At 56.6% G+C, this 20,191-nt stretch overlaps 7 protein-coding genes across 7 annotated transcripts; 3 read left to right on the forward strand and 4 right to left on the reverse strand.

Moving 5' to 3' along the window:
- Nucleotides 1-378: 378 nt before the first annotated feature.
- On the forward strand, nt 379-618 carry VDAG_02762 (multidrug resistance protein; the record flags this gene model as incomplete). The annotated part of the gene is made up of 1 exon (XM_009653415.1): nt 379-618. One exon carries the CDS (start codon nt 379-381, stop codon nt 616-618), a length of 240 nt encoding a protein of 79 aa, XP_009651710.1.
- Nucleotides 619-3,256: 2,638 nt separating this feature from the next.
- Nucleotides 3,257-5,078, forward strand: VDAG_02763 (pisatin demethylase; the record flags this gene model as incomplete). The annotated part of the gene is made up of 4 exons (XM_009653416.1): nt 3,257-3,398; nt 3,805-3,987; nt 4,044-4,392; nt 4,445-5,078. The coding sequence occupies 4 exons, from the start codon at nt 3,257-3,259 to the stop codon at nt 5,076-5,078; spliced, it is 1,308 nt and encodes a 435-aa protein (XP_009651711.1).
- Nucleotides 5,079-5,128: 50 nt separating this feature from the next.
- VDAG_02764 (urea active transporter) lies at nt 5,129-7,464 on the reverse strand (the record flags this gene model as incomplete). The annotated part of the gene is made up of 4 exons (XM_009653417.1): nt 5,129-5,578; nt 5,627-6,813; nt 6,866-6,926; nt 6,977-7,464. 4 exons carry the CDS (start codon nt 7,462-7,464, stop codon nt 5,260-5,262), a joined length of 2,055 nt encoding a protein of 684 aa, XP_009651712.1. The 3' UTR covers nt 5,129-5,259.
- A 1,600-nt stretch (nt 7,465-9,064) lies between these two features.
- VDAG_02765 (methyltransferase) lies at nt 9,065-10,093 on the reverse strand (the record flags this gene model as incomplete). Its single annotated transcript, XM_009653418.1, has 1 exon — nt 9,065-10,093. The coding sequence occupies one exon, from the start codon at nt 10,091-10,093 to the stop codon at nt 9,065-9,067; it is 1,029 nt and encodes a 342-aa protein (XP_009651713.1).
- Nucleotides 10,094-11,641: 1,548 nt separating this feature from the next.
- On the reverse strand, nt 11,642-13,280 carry VDAG_02766 (glutamine synthetase; the record flags this gene model as incomplete). Its single annotated transcript, XM_009653419.1, has 3 exons — nt 11,642-11,672; nt 11,750-12,740; nt 12,851-13,280. The coding sequence occupies 3 exons, from the start codon at nt 13,278-13,280 to the stop codon at nt 11,642-11,644; spliced, it is 1,452 nt and encodes a 483-aa protein (XP_009651714.1).
- A 2,923-nt stretch (nt 13,281-16,203) lies between these two features.
- Nucleotides 16,204-17,621, forward strand: VDAG_02767 (cyclopentanol dehydrogenase; the record flags this gene model as incomplete). The annotated part of the gene is made up of 3 exons (XM_009653420.1): nt 16,204-16,286; nt 16,355-16,493; nt 16,645-17,621. 3 exons carry the CDS (start codon nt 16,204-16,206, stop codon nt 17,296-17,298), a joined length of 876 nt encoding a protein of 291 aa, XP_009651715.1. The 3' UTR covers nt 17,299-17,621.
- Nucleotides 17,622-17,680: 59 nt separating this feature from the next.
- Nucleotides 17,681-19,622, reverse strand: VDAG_02768 (mitochondrial 2-methylisocitrate lyase; the record flags this gene model as incomplete). Its single annotated transcript, XM_009653421.1, has 1 exon — nt 17,681-19,622. The coding sequence occupies one exon, from the start codon at nt 19,620-19,622 to the stop codon at nt 17,820-17,822; it is 1,803 nt and encodes a 600-aa protein (XP_009651716.1). The 3' UTR covers nt 17,681-17,819.
- Between the last annotated feature and the right edge of the window lie 569 nt (nt 19,623-20,191).

The raw sequence follows: 20,191 nt of genomic DNA on the forward strand, positions 1-20,191 counted from the left end.
ATCAGTTCGTAGTATCCTCATGGCTGTGTATTTCTTTGGTCAAGGCTGCGCTACTATGTTGAAGTTTGCAAGCAGCAAGTCCAAACGCTGTATGTATGAACATCTATTCATGACTACTCAAACAACGCAGGCTTTACGAAGGGATACTCTCCTGCAAACTGTTTCTTCTGGCTTTGCGGCCTGGAAGCCACTGTCAGGGATATGGACCAAAACACAAGCGTGGTACCTGCGAACGGCTGCACATCCCTACGACCTCGATGATGTGCAGTTCTCATATCCTCTTGCCTCTGACAACCGTGTGCTCAAGGCATATCAGTGACCATCCGTCCAGGGCAGTAAGCTGCTCTTGTGGGGAACTCTGGTTGTGGTAAAAGTACGATGGTGTCTCTTCTTAAGCGGTTCTATGATCCGATGAGTGGTCGGATCACCATTGAAGGCTCACAAGATATTGTCGATATTAATCATCGTCGCGCTGTTTCTCTCATGCAGCAAGAGCCCGCACTGTTCCAAGGCACCATCAGAGACAACGTTTCCCTGGGGGTCGGCCAGGATGACAGCGGGGAGATAACCATCGATGACACTACCATCAAAACCGCTCTTCGCGCTGCTGACGCCTAGGCCTTTGTCACTTCGCTCCCAGAGTGCCTCAACACCTCTTACGGCAAGGGCGGTGCACAATTCTCTGGAGGATAGCGACAGCGTATAGCAATTGCTCGAGGACTGATTCGCAATCTGAGGGTCATTCTCCTGGATGAAGCTACGGACACCGAGTCCGAAACAATAGTGTAAACCGCTCTGATGGGAGCTGCCTCAACCGACAATAAGATGACGATTGCAGTTGCTCATCGTTCATCAACGATCACGAATGCAGATCGTCTTTCGTTTTCTATAGCGGACGAATTGTCGAGGCAGGGTGCACACGCAGAGCTACTTGCCCGGGGCGGTATGTATGCTAAGATGTGCGAAGCGCAAACCCCTCAAAAAGCTCTTTAGGCAATGAAAGTTTCTGTTTTCTAGGTTGTCACTTCTTTTTCTTTACCAAAATCACAGCTTCAAATCACAGCTTCAACAGCAGGTACCTTGTCATTATTACGTACTGCTAAATCATTTGCACAGAAGCACATATTGTATGAATCTCTGGGTGGACTCTTTCTCTCTAAAATACGTCGTAGTGAGCGGCTCAGAGCGGTTGCGAGTTGAGCTCAAGACCCCAATCCATGTAAGTTTCCATTTATGGGCCCGGAAGTAGATCAGGTTCAGTATACAAACGTCAGTCTATCCAAAACGGACAAAAAAGAAATGAAAAGAAAGGGACTGCACCAGTATAGTTTTCGCTCCCTAGATCCGGAAGCTTGATAGTTCGGACAATTCGACATATCGCAGCGCGCTGGTTCATGTCAGTTGTCGAGTTTTCACGGAGGCGTTTGATTATAAAGACACACAATATGCCAAAGCTTAGGCTAATACCGACGATGACCATTTTTCTTCATTTGTTTTCGAGTGGCGTATGAAGATCCACGGAAAGATGGCAAAGAACACTTCACGAACACGCAAAAACCTGTTGCTTGGTGTCAACAGCCTGTGCCATGACAGCAATGCTCTGAAAGCCAGCTTGAACTTACAGCCGAGAAAAATTGCCCAAGGGACTGGCTCTATGATACAACGTCCTTCAACTCTCGAGTCATATATGCGCTGCGCTGGCAGACATTTAGCGTCTGTTAGTGGCCAGTACCGACGGGTAGCTATCATGGCGTATTCTACCTGGATCCAGCACAAGATGGCCGTCATACAAGACGCGAACAAGAGTGAGCCTCCGGCACGCCAGATGGACAATCGATGCCATCTGACGACCACAGTTCTCAGAGGAAATAGAGCAAGAGACATCTTGCTCAATCCCATGCCGAGAATGTCGAATGTCTAGCTCCCACTTGTGCGCTGTTGCCGTGGCATCAAGAGATGAAGTGTGTTGGTCTCTTTCGGGTCCATAGTTTGCCGAGATGTGCAAGAAGAGGTTATGGAGAAACAGGAATACCTGCGATTTCACCCTTCAGCATCCGGCCCGTTTCAATACCAATTGCCAGTGATGTTCTTGGGTCGGACAAAGTTGATCATCCGGTCATGTTGACGACCAAGCGAGACTAACCCAGCTCCCGGAAGTACATATGATCAACAACTCCAACAGGGCGTACAACGAAAATTCGGGTGTACAGTCGAAGAAGAAGGAAAATGAAGACGACGACCGCCGAGTCGCCGACTACTGCGGACTAATTTAGCCAAGGTGAGTCCAAGAGTCAATGATATCATGCACCAGTCAAGATGCTGGTCACGACAGAGTGGCACAGGAGGCAAAGACCAACACAAAACGCATACATACCACTCACATGATAATGAGGACTTGTGGGGCCTCACCTCCAATCATCTTTACTGGCTTAGGGTATGCGCGCCCGCGAGAACATGCCCGGGCGAGGTGTTCGTGATGGAACGCACAATATGATCTGAGCAAAGAGATCCAGAAAATCACTTAGGGAGGAGGGTCCTTTGACGACGACCATAAGCAAGACATCGGCAGCTGTCCCACACGCCCTATGCTCAAGGGCCACACGAACTCGCTTGGCCACTGAACGATCTGAAAGGAGGCCCGCGCCAGGATCTCGGCTGGAGGATTTGGGTGGGAACCCCTGTATCGTTCATCCAACCTTGTCTTCGTAGGGTCCGATGAAGCTAAAGGGATGGCATCAGCTTGGTCCAGGCTAGATTCGCCTCAGCCCCCTCCAGATCGGTAAATCCAGTGCCGTTAACCTGAGAAGTAGAGTCATTGCCTACCCGGGTGCAAGTTGACGCGATGCAATCAACTGACTTGATTGCTATGAAGGCCATCCGGTTATCTTCTGCTCATGCGGGGAGGGGGCCCAGGAAACTCCAAGAGCCCAACAAGGCAGCCGACTCGCGATCTTGTCCCGCATTTTAGCGATAGTGGATGGTCTTGGCCCCCTTCGCCTCTCTGTGGACCTGGCGAATCAACGTATCACGGGGGATACGGACCGCTGCCTATTGTGCAAGGAACATCGATTGAATTGGTCTCGAGGTGCAGATGCAGAACAGGGGGTTCGATGCAACCCGGTGAAGATGTGGACCATATGAAGGAGAGGGAAATCACTTTTTTTGATCAATTAACCCCCAGCCGACCTGGACTGAATCGGCGCTCCTTTGTGACACACCTTGTTCCCCGACTCGTGGCTGCTAATCTTGCCTTCCAATGTCGTCGTTGGATCTGCCGGATATCCTGCCGCAGAAGGTGCTGCATGTGGCGAGCCTCGTCCTCTTAGCTTGGGTCACTTGGTGTGTATGGGCGTACACGACGTCGCCGCTAAGAAAATACCCAGGGCCGTATCTTGCAGGTGTGTGCTACCAAACTTACCTTGAAGACTGACCAAGTGGCTGATGCGATCACGCCTGTGCGACATCAGGATGGACCAATCTCTGGAGATTCTACCATGTTTTGAACCTTGATTCGCATCTTGTTGTTGCACGTCTCCACGAAAAGCATGGTCCGGTCGTTCGAATTGGACCCAACCTACTCAGTCTAAAAGATCCTGCTTTGATCAAGACAATTTATAAGTATCAGGATGATTGGGTCAAGGTGAATATCCCTCGCCGTCTTCCTCCCATATCTTCCGTTGGCACACGCCATAACAGCTTGCTTGTCATGGGCAGTTAACACGCCGGAGTAGACCAAGTTCTACCATGGCGGCTCAACGAGAAACTTTGCCGGTAAGCCAATATTCAACGTCTTCGGCTTATCAGACCGAGAAGACCACGCGCGTGTGAGAAAGCCAATCGGGAGGCTTTACTCGCCGGCCGGTGCGCTGGCCATTGAGAAGCATGTCGACAAGGCCATCTCCCAGTTTCTCGCCCAATTGGACCAGCGCTTCGTCAATGGGCCGAACGCAGGGGTAGTGTGCCAGCTCGAGCAATGGTTTCTGTATTGTCAGTACTCAGACCCGACGCTGAGGAACCGGGGCTTTTGCTCACCAAGATTTCAGATGCGTGGGACGTCGTCGGCGACATCACCTTCAGCCAGCCCTTTGGATACATGAAGCACGGCCGTGACTTTGACGGCACCCTCGCTGATTCGGAAATGGCGATGAACTACTTCGCAGCCGTGGGCCAGATTCCCCTAATGGATTTCGCCGGTGCCCAAAACCCGCTGCTAAAGCTCATTTCGAAAGCGCCCTTCACCACAGCCAACGCTATTGCGCGCGGCCATCTGGTCAACCGACTTGCCGGAAACGACAAGGACAAACACGATCCAAGCATCCCCGATTTTCTGGATGGATTTATCGAGGCGCAAAAGTTATACCCGGAAGTTGTCTGTGATGGACAGATCCAATCGTGGGTTCTGCATCCCCAAAGTCTAGAGAAATACTAGGTTGACAGCAAGCAGATATCTCCTCATCAACCTCATCGCAGGCGCTGACACAACAGCCATTTCGTTGTCTTCTGCGATTTACTTCAGCCTCAAACATCCCAGCGTGTGGGCTCGACTCGAGGAGGAAGTCCTAGCCGCGGACTTACCAGACGACGACCCCGCCTCTTACAAGCAGGCCCGTACCCTCCCGTATTTGAACGCGGTCATTCGTGAGTCCATGAGACTTCATCCCGGTGTGGGCATGCACCTAGAGCGCTACGTACCCGCGGGCGGCCTGCGGTTGCCTGATGGGAGTCTCGTACCGGCCGGCTCCATGGTCGGGATGAACCCGTACATCGTCAACCGGACGGTGGTCTTTGGCAATGACAGTGGCGAGTTCAGGCCTGAAAGATGGCTACAGAGTCCGGGAGAGAGAACCGAAGAGTACGAGAAGCGGCTTGTCGAGATGAACGATGCCGAGCTCTCATTCGGCGCTGGAAGCCGGATCTGCGGTGGACGGCACATTGCAAGTTTGGAAATGTCCAAATTGATTCCTACGTTGATCAGACGATACCGTATTGAATTGGTTAATCCTGACGAGGAATGGGTTGTGAAGAAGGGATGGTTCATGAGACAAACTGGGGTCAATGTCAGGCTACAGCGCCGATAACTGTCGTCACAAGTGGGCGCATTCAAGCAATGAGCATCAAATCCGAGATTGACAAGCAAATAAACAGTTTCTTTTGAAATGGAATGGTCTGGTATCAGAAGCTAAACACGCTTACCCCGAGCTATGGGATATTTCCTGAGCACAACAACGATGGGGGATGTGAGTAGCAAGCAAGAGCTTATCACTCAGTTACAGCCTTCTCCTGGCCCTCAATCCTCTTCTTCTCGTGGTCATCGGGCGTCGCCGTGCCTGAAACACCCTCGTTATCTCCCTGACCATCGGTGATCACGTGTCTCGTGGGCTTTTTCCCTCCGAGCATGCTCTTCACCGTGTGAATCAGGGTTGCGCGGCCCTCGAAAATCGGATAGAGACCAACAGCGCAGAAGGAACAGAAGATCCACATTATGCCGACAACGACCCAACCGGTGAAGAACGGTTTGCTGAAGATGTAGCCAGAACCGTACATGGGCATAGGCCAGAGAATGAGCATGGCAAGAGTCCTACACACGTTAGCCGGGTACCGCGAATGCATAGAAACGAGAACGTACATGATGACTGTGGCGGTGACTGAGATCTTGAACGCGCGACGGAGCATAGCCTGTTCGCGCTCAAATTCCTCGCTTGTCTCCTGGTGGCCACCGGGAGTCTCCTCCAAATCGACACCAGCGGCATTAGCGAGATCATGGTCATCGCCCTTGCGGATCTCCATCATGGACTGCCAGTCGTACTTGTCGACACCGAAAATGAGGGTGAAGATCGGGATCAAGATCAGAGGAGAAAGAAGAGCCACAACGTTGCCGACTAGCATAGGGGTGTTGGATCCGGTGCAGGTGACATCGAGAACGCCGCAGTCCTTCTTGGCCGTAACAAGCCAAGAAATGATGGCAAGGATGGTACCAAAGATGGGCGTAAGTGTTGCAGCCCACTTGTTCTGGCCGCGCCAGATGAGAGTCAGGGTGGCAGGCAGAACAGCGGCCGAGATGAGGACTCCCATAAGAACGTAGAGATAGCCCATGGAGATACCATTGTAAAACAAGCCGACGGAAACAGAGCTGATGACTAGGGCATAGCAGACGACAACGACGTGAGAGAAGTGGATGAGGCGAGCACCAGAAGCATCGGGCTTGAAGTATGTGCGGTAGACGTCGTAGGTGAAGATGGAAGAAACGGCAATAAGCTCAGCACTGCTGGCAGATGTAACAGCCATGAAAACCATGAGCAGAGTGGCGACAGCACCACCCTTGCCGAGAAGTGCAACCGCAGCGTAGGGCAGGGCGAGGCCAGCAGAGACCTCAGCTTCAGTCATGCGGTCTGGGAAAGTGGGGAATCTGGGGTCACTTTCGAGAGCAAGGGCAGAGAGTCCCATGGTGGTAGCTGTGAGCCAAGGAATGGCGAACCAGGACAGACCGCCGATGATGTAGCCGGGGAGAGCGTGGACAGGTGAAGCAGCGATAGCCTTGTTATAGTAGCCATTGTCGAGGAAAACGGTGCCAAAGTTGCCAACGATGTTGATTACGAAGAACTCAACACCGCCCTGGGATCGCATCGTCAGGTAGGATCCTTCAGCGTTGCCAGAGACGGGATGGCGAGAGGCAGCTTCAATGAGCAGGTCGTAAACCTTGGAAGGACTGCCCAGCACATCGGAGCTGGCGTAGGCTGTGAGGGAGAAGATGATGATGATAATGAGGAGAATGAAGGTATGGATAAAGTCTGTGAGAAACGTTGCTTTGAGACCCTATCAAATGTTAGCATGGTTGATTGTGTCGCTCAGGCTTGCTATTACTTACTCCGACGATGGTGTAGGCCACAACACCAACAGGCAAGAGGAAGATGGCAGCAACAGTGTGCCTTTCAGCGTCAGTATCTCCGGTGCTTGAAAGGTGGGCTCGATGACTTACATGCCAGTCAGAGCGTTCACAGTAGCGGCACCTCCAACGATCAGCATCAAGGTGACGAGGATATTCGTCATGAGGCCAAAGACGATGAAGACAAGATGGGCAGGGGTCCCATAGCGGGCTTTGATGACCTCGAGGAATGTGTGGGCGTTGGGCGCCCTTCTCTTGAGCTCGATGGCGATGGTCGCAAACAGGAGAATCTGGACTGTGGCCCCAGACGCATACCAGAATGGACCGGAAACGCCATAACGGTAGCACACACCAGAAGATTGAAGAAGGGTGGCTGCCCAGGTCCAAGATGAAACGACAGCAGAGCCAACAAGACCAGACTTGACAGTTCGGCCGGCGGTGGTAAACATCTCTGACGTCTGCAACTCTCTGTTGTACCGTCTGAGGACATAGGTGGTGGCGATCATGCCGATGGCGAAGAGAAATCCAACACCAAGGACGATGCCGTAGCCGACGCCCTGGTTGAGAGCTGCGGTAACCATGGTGTCTGTCTGTGGGAGCTCCTGGGCTCTTCGAGGAGTCGAGTGCTGCTTGTAGTTTCCAGGTATCCACAACCTCGGGGGCCTTGGGATCTATATATGTGCTACCTGCGGGTTCGTGGTGGTGGGATCAAGGTGGCCGCCGGCAGAGCATCAGAGTTTCACATGAAGCTGCATTGCACTTGGGCAGCCGCAAACGTGGTAGACGAGTCGCGTGCCGGAGGACCATGGGGGTGGCTAACGAGGGCCACCCCGGCATTTGGTGCGCGGGGAGACATGGAACACGGGGGGTGGGTTTCGCGGCGTATTCGAGGCCGGGCTATCATGATGATGGCCGAAGGCCAGGCAGGGTAGGATGTTCGGCATGCTTTCAACTTACAGCCATGTGCGAGGTCCGACGGCCGATGGCGGCGTGGAGAAAAGGGTCCAGCGCCTGGCAAGGCAGTCAGTATGTTCCCTTAGTCAGAAGATTGTCGACATGCAGAGGAGGTTGTCGTCGGGGTAGAGATAAGGCCAAGAGATTTGAGCGGTCATAGAATTGAGGCTAACCTCAAAGCTCTGTCAGGGGTGACGTCCAGCCAATGACCACCAGCAGATGAGGCCGACGGAGCGCACCAAGCAGGAGGATGCGGAAGGGGCTGATTGGACTTGGCCGACGGCGAGGTCAAGATAAGAGCAGTCCATGGTTGACCTGATCAGCGGTAGTCAGTACGAAACGCGAAGTTCTCTGAGATGGCTGTGAGAAAGTCTGCCGTTGGTTGATCCTGTGACAAGCGGCCGCCGTGGTGTTGGGGGTTGGCTCCCAGAGTGGGAGATAAGGAGCTCGGACCCTGTGCGAGGGACATCTCCGTGGGGCAACAATGATCTCGCGTTTCTTTCAAGAGGCGTTGAGGATCACTTTTCAGGATACAGGTAGGTAGACAAATGTCGATGTGAGCAGAAGAAGTGCGGCGAGAAAGCAGAAACATCAAAAGATATCAAGTTCTCAGACTTGACGGAAACAGTGACCCACAAAGGCAGCATTGGCGCCTGGGCATCGGAGGCCAAGCTTTTTTTCAAAGAGTCAAGTGCCACTGGGCACGCTTGGCGGGGCTGGGTCGCGATTGCCAAGTGGGAACTGGAGACCGTGATATCACAGGCGTGACTGCCCGATCCTAGTGCCTGAGCGGAACGAATGAGTAAGGAGCGTTGCTATCAAAGGAGCGCTTGATGCTACCTACAAGAGCCAGTACCCGATCAACGTTCTTGCCAGGTATCCAATGCACCTGCCACGGTACTGGCAGGTAGGTACCTTAGGTACCGTCCTTAGTCATGTCGGGAGGGGTGATGGGCATTCAGTCATCCGTTGAATCCATTGCTCACATACAAATGTCATCGATTTCAGCTTCGAATATGGTGGCTTGATGCCCCCGATTCTTGACGATCAACTCACGTCAAGATCGCAAGTCGGCCGGCGGCCACCATTCTTTAGCTGCTACCTTATCTTACTTGGATGATCGAGGCCACCCACGCTGGCCCTCTGTCCAAACAATGTAAGCACCACTCTCTGAGCGTACTCGCAGCCATGTTCCAGCATGGCATTTCGCCTCGCCGACAATCGGCATCAATCCATCGGCTTGCGTGCCGTCACGAAGGTTACCTTTCCAAAACACCGAACGCCCAGACCAGCTTGTTCACGCCGGATTCTCTGCATCAAGTCCCGGGTATCGCTCTCCGACCGCCCACACCTCCCGAACAAGGCGAGTGCATAGCACTCGAGTCCATAGTCAATAAGCTGCGCCAGTTGCGCTCCTTTCCTTTTCATCCGCTCATCCACCCCAGACGCCCGAATCGGCACCAAGTCTGACTTCTCCATGACCTTCTCAAACCCCACATCTTCCAACCAACCACTGACTTTGGGGATCGGATCGAAATCGATGCCCAGCTGCTGCGAGTACTCCGCCAAGCCCATCTCGAACTCTCGCGACGCCGGCATGACCGCGCCCTCCATTGTCAGCTCACTTTCTGCCCCCTGCGACGCGCCTGGCCCGTCGTCCTCAAAGTCGAACCAGCGTGATCGCACTTCTGCCACCTCAATCTGCCCACCTGGCCGGAGGTGCTGGAAAGCCTGGGCGTAGAGAGCCTTGAAGTCGCGCACACCGCCGCCGACCAGATTACGCACGTGGACAAAGTCTAGGTTCAGCGGCTGAGCGGCCCACGGCTCGTTGGCGTCGCTCACTTCAAAGACCACATTCGGTGGAACCGCAGTCGGCAGTAGTGCTGCTGAGACGTCGACTCCACGGATAGACGCCGTCGGGTGCTGCGCTGCCATGGCTATCGCCCAGGCCCCTGTGCCGGCACCGATGTCGAGGATGGACAGTGGGCGGCCTGTCGGCACCGGCAGGCGCGCAGAAGTAAGCGCGCCATCGAGACAGAGCTGGAAGAGGCTGTGCTGGATCTCGAGGCGGGCACGCTCAGACTCATCGTTGGGCGTCAGGATGGTGCCGCTGCCGTGGTAGGTGTGTCCGTATGCCCGGATTGGGGGAAGGTCGTCGATGGTGGAGACAGAAGAGTAATCGCTCGCGTCCGAATCGTCGTCGGCCGTCCCCTGCCCCGAGGCGTCGGGGCACGCCGTGCGGGCATCTGAGCCCATGGGGACGGCAGTGCGGGTGAGGCGTGTTTGTTTTGAAAGTATCTCGCAGCCTGCCTGTGCTTGGCCTCACGGGGCAATGTAGTGTTTGCAAGACGACCGTTGGGAGGATCTGCACGTGGGAGACCCCAACATTTGATGGGGAGTTCCCTGGTTCTTTGGGGGGGTGATCGGCTGCAAGATAACCTTTTCTTCACAGATGCCGACCCAACAGACCACTCGCACAAATTGACGAACAGCGAACATGAAAGGGGGAAGAGCGCACATTGCCTCGAAGGAGAGAGGCCGAGTAGGAAAAGCTCGTACTTTATGCCTGAGTCAAGCCCGCCTTTTCCCCAGACACCATCATCATCACCACTCGCTGGCTCCCTTGCTCTCCGTCCGATCCTCCAGAAACACAATCACCCCCAAAAAGCACACCCCCATCAAATTATACTCGAGCTATTGGGCTCGGCCATCGATAATTTTTCTCATTTCCCCATTGATTTACGCCGCGCTAGCCATTTCCCCGAAGGTTACAAGGAAGGTCAGTGGACCAACGACAGGGCCTCCACGCAACGCAGAGGGGAATGAAACGAATTAAACTGCAATTCGGTTTCTCTCGTGCGCGGATCGTCGTCATCTCAGCTGTCAAGGCCCTGTACGACCCCCATTGACCCCCAGAGCCCTCGTGTGGCCTCCCTGCACAATGCCTGCTGGCGCCCGGCCCGAAGCGAATGCACTGGCCATTTAGGGTACTGGTCAGCGCGCTTGCAGGGGGGCTGCCACGCTGTCAGAGGGGCGGAGGCGTGGTCGACGTTTTTGGCCGCAGCAGCCGGCGGCCCCAAGGCTACAGTAATTGCCACGCCGACTGTGGCAGGATCATGGCAAAATGGCTCACGGGGGGGAACTCGGACGAAACTATATACGTTGAAGGCCATGCCTTGTTCGGATGGCCTTGGACTTGACACGAAAAACTTCCGCACTGAGACCTGAAGTCCGTGTTGATTCGGAATCAAGGAGAGCAGGATCCAGAGAGTGGTCTTATCCCCCCAGCGCGGCCTGCTCATCCAATTTCAAGACAGCCGGGACTGAGTCCGACCAAATCACATCTCCTTACGATGCCCAGATGCAGGACTCGTCACATCCTTGCCTGGCGTTTGGGCCGAAGGACCAACGAGTCGTTCGCATCACCAGCCATACGAGATGGTATCCAGCGCGGCTGGTCCAAACGGCTTCAGAAGCAATGGCCCCCGAGCATCGGCTCCACGCAAGAATCTCTCAGAGCCCAATCAAAACTCGCCCATGGCCTTTCGCCTGATGCAAGGAGAACGTTCTCACATCCACCAGCACATGCAGACTCGGTCACCTGTCCGTCGCCGCCGTCCGGGCGAGACCGGAAATGTGAGGAAAGTGGAGCGTCATGTCCAGAGGAAGGGTATCTCTTGTCCATTGAACACCACTAGCGAGGCGTATCACATCAATTGCTGCTTGTGACACCAGCCCTGATAATCCGAACACGAAGCCCAGTAGAAAAAGAAAAAGCCCAGCCACAACGCCCGCAAAGCGATCTCAAACCGTCTCGATGTATCGCTTCATCTCCCTAAGGCAAATTGTCAGCAATCTCCGGGTGCCACAGCTTACAGTGCATGCCAAGCGCAGCCAGGACAGGATGCTTACCAGTCAGTCACGGCCTCTTCCCACAGCCTGATCTCGTGCTCGCGCGTGCCACCAAAGTGGTCAACAAAGTCGTCGCCGAACACTTCGCGGGCGATGCTTTCCTTGCGCGTGAAGCGGTCATTGGCCTCCTTGAGGCTCTTGGCGAGGCGCACGCCCTGGTCAGAGCCGGAACCAACCTCCTCGCCCTTACCAAGGGGCGGCACACGGATTTCCAGCTTCTTCTCGACACCGCGCCAGCCAAGGGCCAGGACGGCAGCAAGAACGAAGTGGGGGTTCGTGTCGGCGCCGCTGACGCGAACCTCGAAGCGCGTGGCGCCAGGCTTGGCGGTGGGCGGCGCGATCAGGCGGATAGAGGCGGCGCGGTGCTCGAGGCCCCAGGACACAGTGACGGGGGCCCAGAAGTTCTCGACGAGGCGCTTGTACGAGTTGATGGTCGGCGCGAGCAGGGGCATGACGTCCGGCAAGCCCTCCAAGATACCGGCGAGGAAGTGTCGGCCCAGGTCGGAGAGGCCGGCAATATCGGCCCACTTTGGGTTCGGATCCGGGGTATCGCGGGCGAAGAGGTTCTTGCCCTGCTTGTCGACGATGGAGACGTGCATGTGGCCGCTGTTTCCGGGGAGTCCCTGTTTGGGCTTGGCCATGAAGCAGGGCGTGATGCCGTACTTTGTGGCGACGGACTTGACGACGTACTTGAAAAGACTCGCGCGATCAGCCATCTGGCGGATCTCGCCGAACTCGAGAGCGGCCTCGAAGACGCCCGGCCCGCTCTCGGTATGCCATCCCTCAATGTCGCAACGGAAAGCGGAGCACGTGTCGAAGATGTCGTAGAAGTAGTCCTTGTTGTGGACGGGGCGCGTCAGACTGTAGCCAAACATGCCCTCGGTCAGAGCGGGTAGCGATTGGGGCGCGTTTTCTTGCAGGTATCCGGCCGTGGTGCCCGAGGCTGCGTCGGATGGGGTGGGTGACTTGAACTGGTAGAACTCGTACTCGGCTGGAAGCGGGGGGGAGCAAAAGGGTCAGCAAATACGATTTCACGCAGGCGCAAGTGCTTCAGATGTCATGAGGGAAGCCCAAAGAGAAGACCGAGGCATTTGGACTCACCACCGGCCATGGCGCCCATGTCCTTCGCCTCGAGCTTGTCCAGCGTCACCTTCAGCAGACCCCGCGGACAGGCGCAGACGGGTTCATTGGTGTCGGGGTCGTAGAAGCTGACGAGGAAGAAGGGCACGTTGTCCTCCCAGGGGATCCTCCGAAAGCTCTGCAGGTCGGGCACGGCAATGAGGTCGTGGTAGCCGTTCTCGGCATTGCTGACCTTGAGCTCGCGCACATAAGTCCTGTCGTGCATGTCCCAGCCAAAGATGACGGAGCAGAAGCCGAAACCCGACTCGGCGATGGACAGAAACTTGGACTTGGAGACGAGCTTGCCGCGCAGCATGCCGTCGACGTCGATGCCGGCGAGCTTCACCTTGGTGTCGTTCTTCAGCAGCTCGGGCAGGGCCTTGGCCGTGATGGGTTCGGGGTTCGGGGCCATGGTGGTGAGGGGTCCGGCAATCGGCGCGGGGCTAACGAACGGGCTTGGTGGACGAGCGATGCGATGAGGCGGAGGACTGTCAAGAGCACGAAAGTCTGGTTGAGCAGACGAGGAGGGACGAAGAGGCGGGGAGGCTGGGTGGGCGTGGTGGTTGTTGCGGTGAGGAGGAGAGTCAGTGAGGCGGAACCGAGACCAAGAATTGGAGAGAAGCCACAACCTGGACTGCAGACGTCACCAGACCTTGGGAGCTTCCCAGGTCGTGCTTCATTGCATGGGCGACTCGAAGGAGGGGAAGGGGGGGGTTGCAGCTGGCCTGGCCAGCCCCTGGGCCCGCCCCGGAGACAGCGCTGAGGACGCTGGATTGACAGGGGCTGGAGCGGGGGAGACTGGGGCGGGTTTGCCTCTGATAAGAGACACGCCGCCAAGAGCTACCCCAGATTGGGCGATCAAGCCGCGTCTCGGCCATCTCCCCGTTATCGTGATGCACCTCGGGTCAGCCGGCGAGGGGAGGCTGTTCTGTCGGCGGAGTATAAAAGGGATCGGGGAGGGGCATTGAGTTGGGCCTTGACTCGTCAAGTGCACTTGTTACGCTGTTTGAGGTCATACAAGCCCAGCAGTCTCCGAGAGCATCGGATATTCTTCATTAACGAGACGGCGTTGCTCGACTGCAAGCCTGACCAGCGGATCTCGTCGACCTCGTCGCGTGCCTTCATGTGGCCAGATACCGTTTAGGTGCTAAGGACGAGGATGCATCATGTTACATTGTTCTTGCGAGAGGAGGCTCCGAGCTACACCTTGCAGAAAGAAATCGACGTCAGGCTGAACGGGGCCTTTGCAGGCATGGATCTTGGTGCTCTGCAGTAAGCTACCATTGGCCTGCTGTCACAGGATTATCAGTAATCTCAATTGATGCGTCTTGCTAATGCATTGTTTGAACTGGCGTCAGATTGCTGCTGCAGCTAACCAGGCTGCTCTGCGTGAATCCAACTATCCCGTGCTTGCTGATTGATACGACAATACGACTCTTCCATATGTCATTTGAAATCGAGAATGGAGCTGGCCGTCACTGCCAGCGCTGAGCAATGCGTGCCTGTTGGAGAATAACCTGAACGAAACACGGAGCCACCGGGAGCACAGCATCACACGTGTTCTGGTTGCTTGGTCTCTCCGGATGGTTACTTACTGTTGCTAAGAACAATAACCTCTGCCGTGCCGTTGACAAGATGAGCTGTGTATCCGGGTACATTTCTATAGTGATGACATGCTTAAATCTTACTGTCATCTGCCATTTTCTCCAATTTATGCATGAATGCGGCTCAAAATTGGTCGTTATCGACCATGACGTGGCAATCTTGCGTCGATGTGAGTGATACAGTGCGTCGTCAGTGGTCTGAATCACGGCGTGCCGACTGGTCGTGCAGTTAATTAGACGATCGTCTTCTCAGGCAGAAGGCATCACTGGCCTTACCTCTGGGTCAAAGTCGATGCTGAGTCAGCTGCGATAACAGACCCCTCTGCCCCTCACCAGCGACAATTCACCTTGTCATTGCCGCCCCTCCACAGCCCCTCCCACCATGGCCTCAGCCATCACGAAACCCCGACAATCCGAACGTCCGCTCGACGAGTCGCGTAGACCCACGAATCGTGAGTTTACAAGAGGTAATGGGAATCACGATGGCCCGTTGCTGGCGCACGCGTGGCCCGAATGACTCCACCTAACGCCGACCGTGTACATTGTCAATCTTTGACTTCGAGGCGAGGGCGCGCACCGCTGTCTCCGGCGATGTTGTGAATGAAGAAAAGTTATCGTCATGGCACCAGGAATTTCGCTGAGGACGGACGCAGTCAAGACCAATCCCCAGATGGCGTCACGGTGTACATGTACTAACCCGGGATCGATCAGTGGTCACGGCAGAAGCGCGCTACCTATTTATTGGGCGACCTGACAGCACCGCATTGGGCCGACGCACATATTCTTCGTGCCGGGAATGGACAACGGCGACTGGACGTTAAGATAGGACGCCTAATACATCCATGTACTACTGTACATGTGCCTACCTAGGTACCTAAGGTAGGTAGCTTGACAAGCTTGAGTACCTTACTGTAGGCATCTAGCGCCAGGTTAGGTAGGACCGATATCGCCGCATGGGTGCTCTGTGATGCATCTGTCACGTCTCACGTCCCACGGTCCACACATCCAGCCGAACATCACGATGGTCGGCTGATAAGCCATGCCTGCACTGATGGAGCCCCCTCCCCTCCCCCCTCTTTCCCAGACACCGCGGGCGGTGAGATGGCCGGGTCTGACACTCGGGCGCATCCGTACCTGGCGCTGTACCACCTGATGCGCCAGCGCCCCAGATCCCTGGAAAGTTCCAGTGCATCTACTACGTCTCCAAGGTGAGGACCTCCTCCAAGGTCTCCCATCATCCAGGCGTGGCGTACCATAGCGCCGTTGTCGGATCTTGGTCCGTGGTCCACGCTCTTGCGCTCCTCGGTTCGTCGCACCTCTGGCGCGCCTTCACGCCATTCGAGCTCGAGGACTGTGACAGAGGAAGAGAGGGCGAGGAAGGAACCTAGAGCCCCCCTTCCCCCCAGATTTCCTTGACTCATCTGGTACCAGAGCTGTGATTCAGGTCCCTCAGGGTCGGCCCTACTCCACCGGTTAACCTTCTCTTCTTCTTTCATCGTGTCCTCTTTTGTTCCTCTTCTTCTCTTCATCTCCTCCCACCCAAAGTTGCCAACGTTGAACTAGGACCCTTGGTGCAGCGCAAACATTCCCCAAGACCCCTCCACGAAATCCTTATCAGTAAACCCCTGCCACGACGACACCACCCACCAGCACGACCACACCTCGAGCCACCACTGCTCAACGAAGCCAGTTTCAACAACATCACCAACCAACCCAATCGCAATCGAAACCATGGGTTCTGTTCCTGCCGAGATTTCTCTGACCGGCAGCGGTCGCCTCCAGGGCAAGAATGCCGTCATCACCGGTGCTGCTGGGTGAGTGACGCACCGCTTTCTCGCCTTATCGCTGCCCCCAAATTGCCCCTTGCTGACACCATTTCCAGTGGCATCGGTCTTGAGACTAGCATTCTCTTTGCTCGCGAGGGCGCCAATGTTCTCATGGCCGATATTTCTGCGCCTGCCCTCGAGAAGGCTAAGGCCAAGGTTCTCGCCCTGATCCCATCGGCCAAGGTCGACACAAAGGTCCGTTGGGTCTCCTCGAACCCCTCCTCCTCTGCCCTCTGCTCTCTGATCTTTCACCCCTCTCTTCCCCTCCCCCTCCCCACTGCCCCACCACACGATGTGTAAATGTGCCCAGTACCGTCTCGAACTCCCCTGACTGACGCCTTGCTAGCTGTGCGATGTATCTAAGGAGGACCAGGTTCAGGCCCTCGTGGAGGCTCTCGACCCCGCCGGCGGTCTCGACGTCATCTTCAACAATGCCGGCATCATGCACGCCCGCGACGACGATGCCATCTCGACGCCCGAGGAGATCTGGGACCTCACTCACAACATCAACGTCAAGGGCGTCTGGTACGGCTCCAAGCACGCCGTCCTCGCCCTGCGCCGCCACAAGAAGACCAAGGGCTCCATCATTAACACGGCCTCGGTCGTCGCTCTCGTCGGCGCCGCCACGCCCCAGCTCGCCTACACAGCCTCCAAGGGCGCCGTCCTCGCCCTGACGCGCGAGCTCGCCATCGTCCACGCCCGCGAGGGCTTCCGCTTCAACTCGCTCTGCCCCGCGCCCCTCAACACCCCGCTGCTCCAGGACTGGCTCGGCGACGACCAGGCCAAGCGCCAGCGCCGCGAGATTCACTTCCCCACCGGCCGCTTCGGCGAGGCCGTCGAGCAGGCCCAGGCCGTCCTCTTCCTCGCTAGCGACGAGGCTAGCTTTGTCAACGGCCACGACATGGTCGTCGACGGCGGCATGACCAAGGCCTACGTCACCCCCGAGGGCCCCGCCTCGGCGGCTCCCGTCAACTACGCGAGCCTCGCCTCGGGTCAGTAGGGCATGTCCTTGTCGGGCGGGTTGATACTCAAACCCCCTTGATGGACGAATTGGATGATGCATGGCAATTAAACGAAATTGTAACGCAAGTTTGTGATCAGAACGAAGGGAAGCACACAATGATTGTTTTGAAAATGAGCGTGCTTCGGCGTTGGGAATCGGGGTTGGCTGGCGTTGGCAAAGAGACGACGCGCGCGATACAGGATGGAGTCTCCGTCGTTCAGAGGGTATACCTTGTGGGCTCTTTTCTGGCATTATTTCTTTATGATTTACTACAGCATGACCGACAGACAAGACAGACTGAACAGTCGCTTTCACACCCACTCCACACACTGCTCACTTTTGCTAACATGACAATTTATCGGGATGTTCATGTGGTGCGCATGATGTACAAAATGAGATTGGACATGCTAAACAGATTTGGAACTTATAAATGGGAAAACGCCGCCCAATGCCCCAACGACTTTTAGTCCTCTCCCCTCTCCTCAGCTTCCTTAACCAAGAATTGCGCCTGCTACTCCTCAGTTGAACTGGCCCTCCGTGTTGCCCTCGCCCATGCTCTTGCTGCTGGAGCTGCCGCTCTGGATGGCGCCGAGGATGCCGTCAATGTAGCTGGCGCCGCTCCACTTCTGGTGCGTCAGGACGTCGCAGCCGCCCTCCTTCTCGCGCCTCTGAACGAGGTTGACGTAGGCGAGCATGCCGTCCGACTTGAAGTCGCGCGCGAGCTCGTTGGTGATGGTGGCGTTGGAGTGCAGGCCCGCCAGGGAGATGAGCTGCAGGACGAAGCCCTCGCGCGCAATGTCCCAGATGAAGCTCTTGAGCGTCGCGTCGGTGAAGCCGTGCGCCATCCAGTTGAACGAGGGCGAGAGGTTGTAGACGAGGCCCTTGCCGGGCATCTGGGCGCGGACGGCGCGCGCGAGCGTCGTCGCCACCTCGACGTTGGGGTCGCCCGTCTCGACCCAGAGGAGGTCGGCGTAGGGGCCAAAGGCCAGGGCGCGCTTCGTCGCGGCGTCCATGCCGGCGCGGTAGTGGTAGTAGCCCTCGCGCGTGCGGGGCACGTCCCAGGAGAAGTAGACTGGGGTGGACGTGTGCTGCGACGCGAGCTTGCGGCGGTGCGCGACGCCGAGGTCGCGGTTGGCGCGGACCGTCTCGAGGTACCAGTCAATGTGCTCCTGGGCCACGCCCTCGGACTTCATGTGGGCGACGGCGGCCTCGTCAAAGCTGACGAGCTTGGTGGACTTGACCCAGTTGGCCTCGAACGCGTCAATCTCGCTGCCGACGGCGCCGCGGGCCTCCATGGCCTGGAGCGTCTCCGCGAGGGGCTCGATCGAAGGGTCGGCCACGCCGAGGATGAACTCGTGGTCGCGCACGTCAATGGCGCTGCTGATGAGCTTGCCGCTCTCCGAGTCTGTGCGAGCAATGACGAGGTTCTCGGTGCCCATGACATCCCACTGGAACCGCGCTGCATTGAGGCGGTTGATGTGCTCGCCCACCGGCACGAGCACCTTGCCTGCGAGGTGGCCACACTTCTTGCCGCCGTGGAGCTGATCCTCAAAGTGCACAGCCGCCGCGCCGTTCTCGGCGAACAGCTTGGCCAGCTTGAGGACGGCCGACAGACCGCCGTGGCCCGTGTCGCCGTCGGCGATGATGGGTCGGAGGTAGTCGGTGTAGGGCGCCTTGGCACGCTGCTCGGGCGTCAGCTTGCGACGGGCGTCCCACTGCTTGCGGTCGTGCATCGACTGAGCTTTGGCCAGGCGCTGGACCTGGTTCGGCACCGTGTTGTAGGGGTAATCGCCAAAGTCGGGCGACACCTCGTTGGTCGACGTCAAGAGGGAGGAGCAAGCCCAGCCTGAGATGTAGAGGACCTCCTGGTGAGGAGCCTGCTGGGTCATCTGGACGGGGTCGATGGCGCCCATGGTGTGCAGGGGCTTGCCCTCCGCCCCGCGCTCCTTGATGAGGTTGAAGAGCTTACGGGCCATCAGAGAACTGGCGTAGGTCTGCTGTTGGGTCCCGCGCTTGGAGACAACATCAGCTGCGCTGTAAGGGCGCTTGATGCCCTCGTAGCGAGGAGATCGCCACCAGGCCTCGACCTCCTTGATTTGGGATTCGTACAAGGCATCCTCGGCTTCGCCAGCCTTGTTGGCCTCAGACAGGAGCTGGAAGGCATCGGCCGGAACATCGGAGAAAGGGTTGGCCGGCGTCTTGGCCATCTTGGGGGTCGTCGATAGACAGCGCGCGGCAAGCGAGGGAGCAGAAATCGGCGTCGTCCTAGGCTTGGGAAGAGGGACCCGGCGGGGGGATTTTGTCGCGATGCGGCGCATCATGGTGCGATTGTGGTTCGTCTGACTGACAAGCTGCTGTGTCTTGTCAATAACTACCTATGTTCAAGAGGGCAGTCAATCGACCACGGGATAGATGGCATACCGAGGGTAGCAATGGGTTGAAGTGTGCCTGGGTTGGAGTGAAGATATGGCCGGCGATAGCTTCGGAGACCGAGGGAATACGATGAGGCGTAAGGGCACGTCCGACAGCAGTTGGCTTCACTCGATGCAGGAACCAAAGATGAGAAATCGAGGTATGACATGCAAACAGGCAATAACACGGTCAGAAGCTGACATGCACCTGCTCAGCAGCAACTTTTAACCCATGGCGCCTGCTCTGGCCAAATGCCTTGGTTGAGCGGTACTCTTTTACCGCAGGAACGACCAACGCGGGGGTGTCTCCATATCAGCATGCCGTCATTGGCCAATCGACCTGGCCGCTGGGCCGTTGCCGGTGGGCGAGTGGAGGTACCAAGTGACGTCCCGGCTTGCCTCGGTATTCCAGGGCGGTGAGCCTCGTTCTGCCCCAGCCCCCCCCATGAGCCCCGCCTTCCAGCGCTCTTTCAGTGAGG

This window comes from Verticillium dahliae, genomic scaffold (genome assembly GCF_000150675.1).
Source record: "Verticillium dahliae VdLs.17 supercont1.4 genomic scaffold, whole genome shotgun sequence".
Lineage (NCBI taxonomy): Eukaryota > Fungi > Ascomycota > Sordariomycetes > Glomerellales > Plectosphaerellaceae > Verticillium > Verticillium dahliae.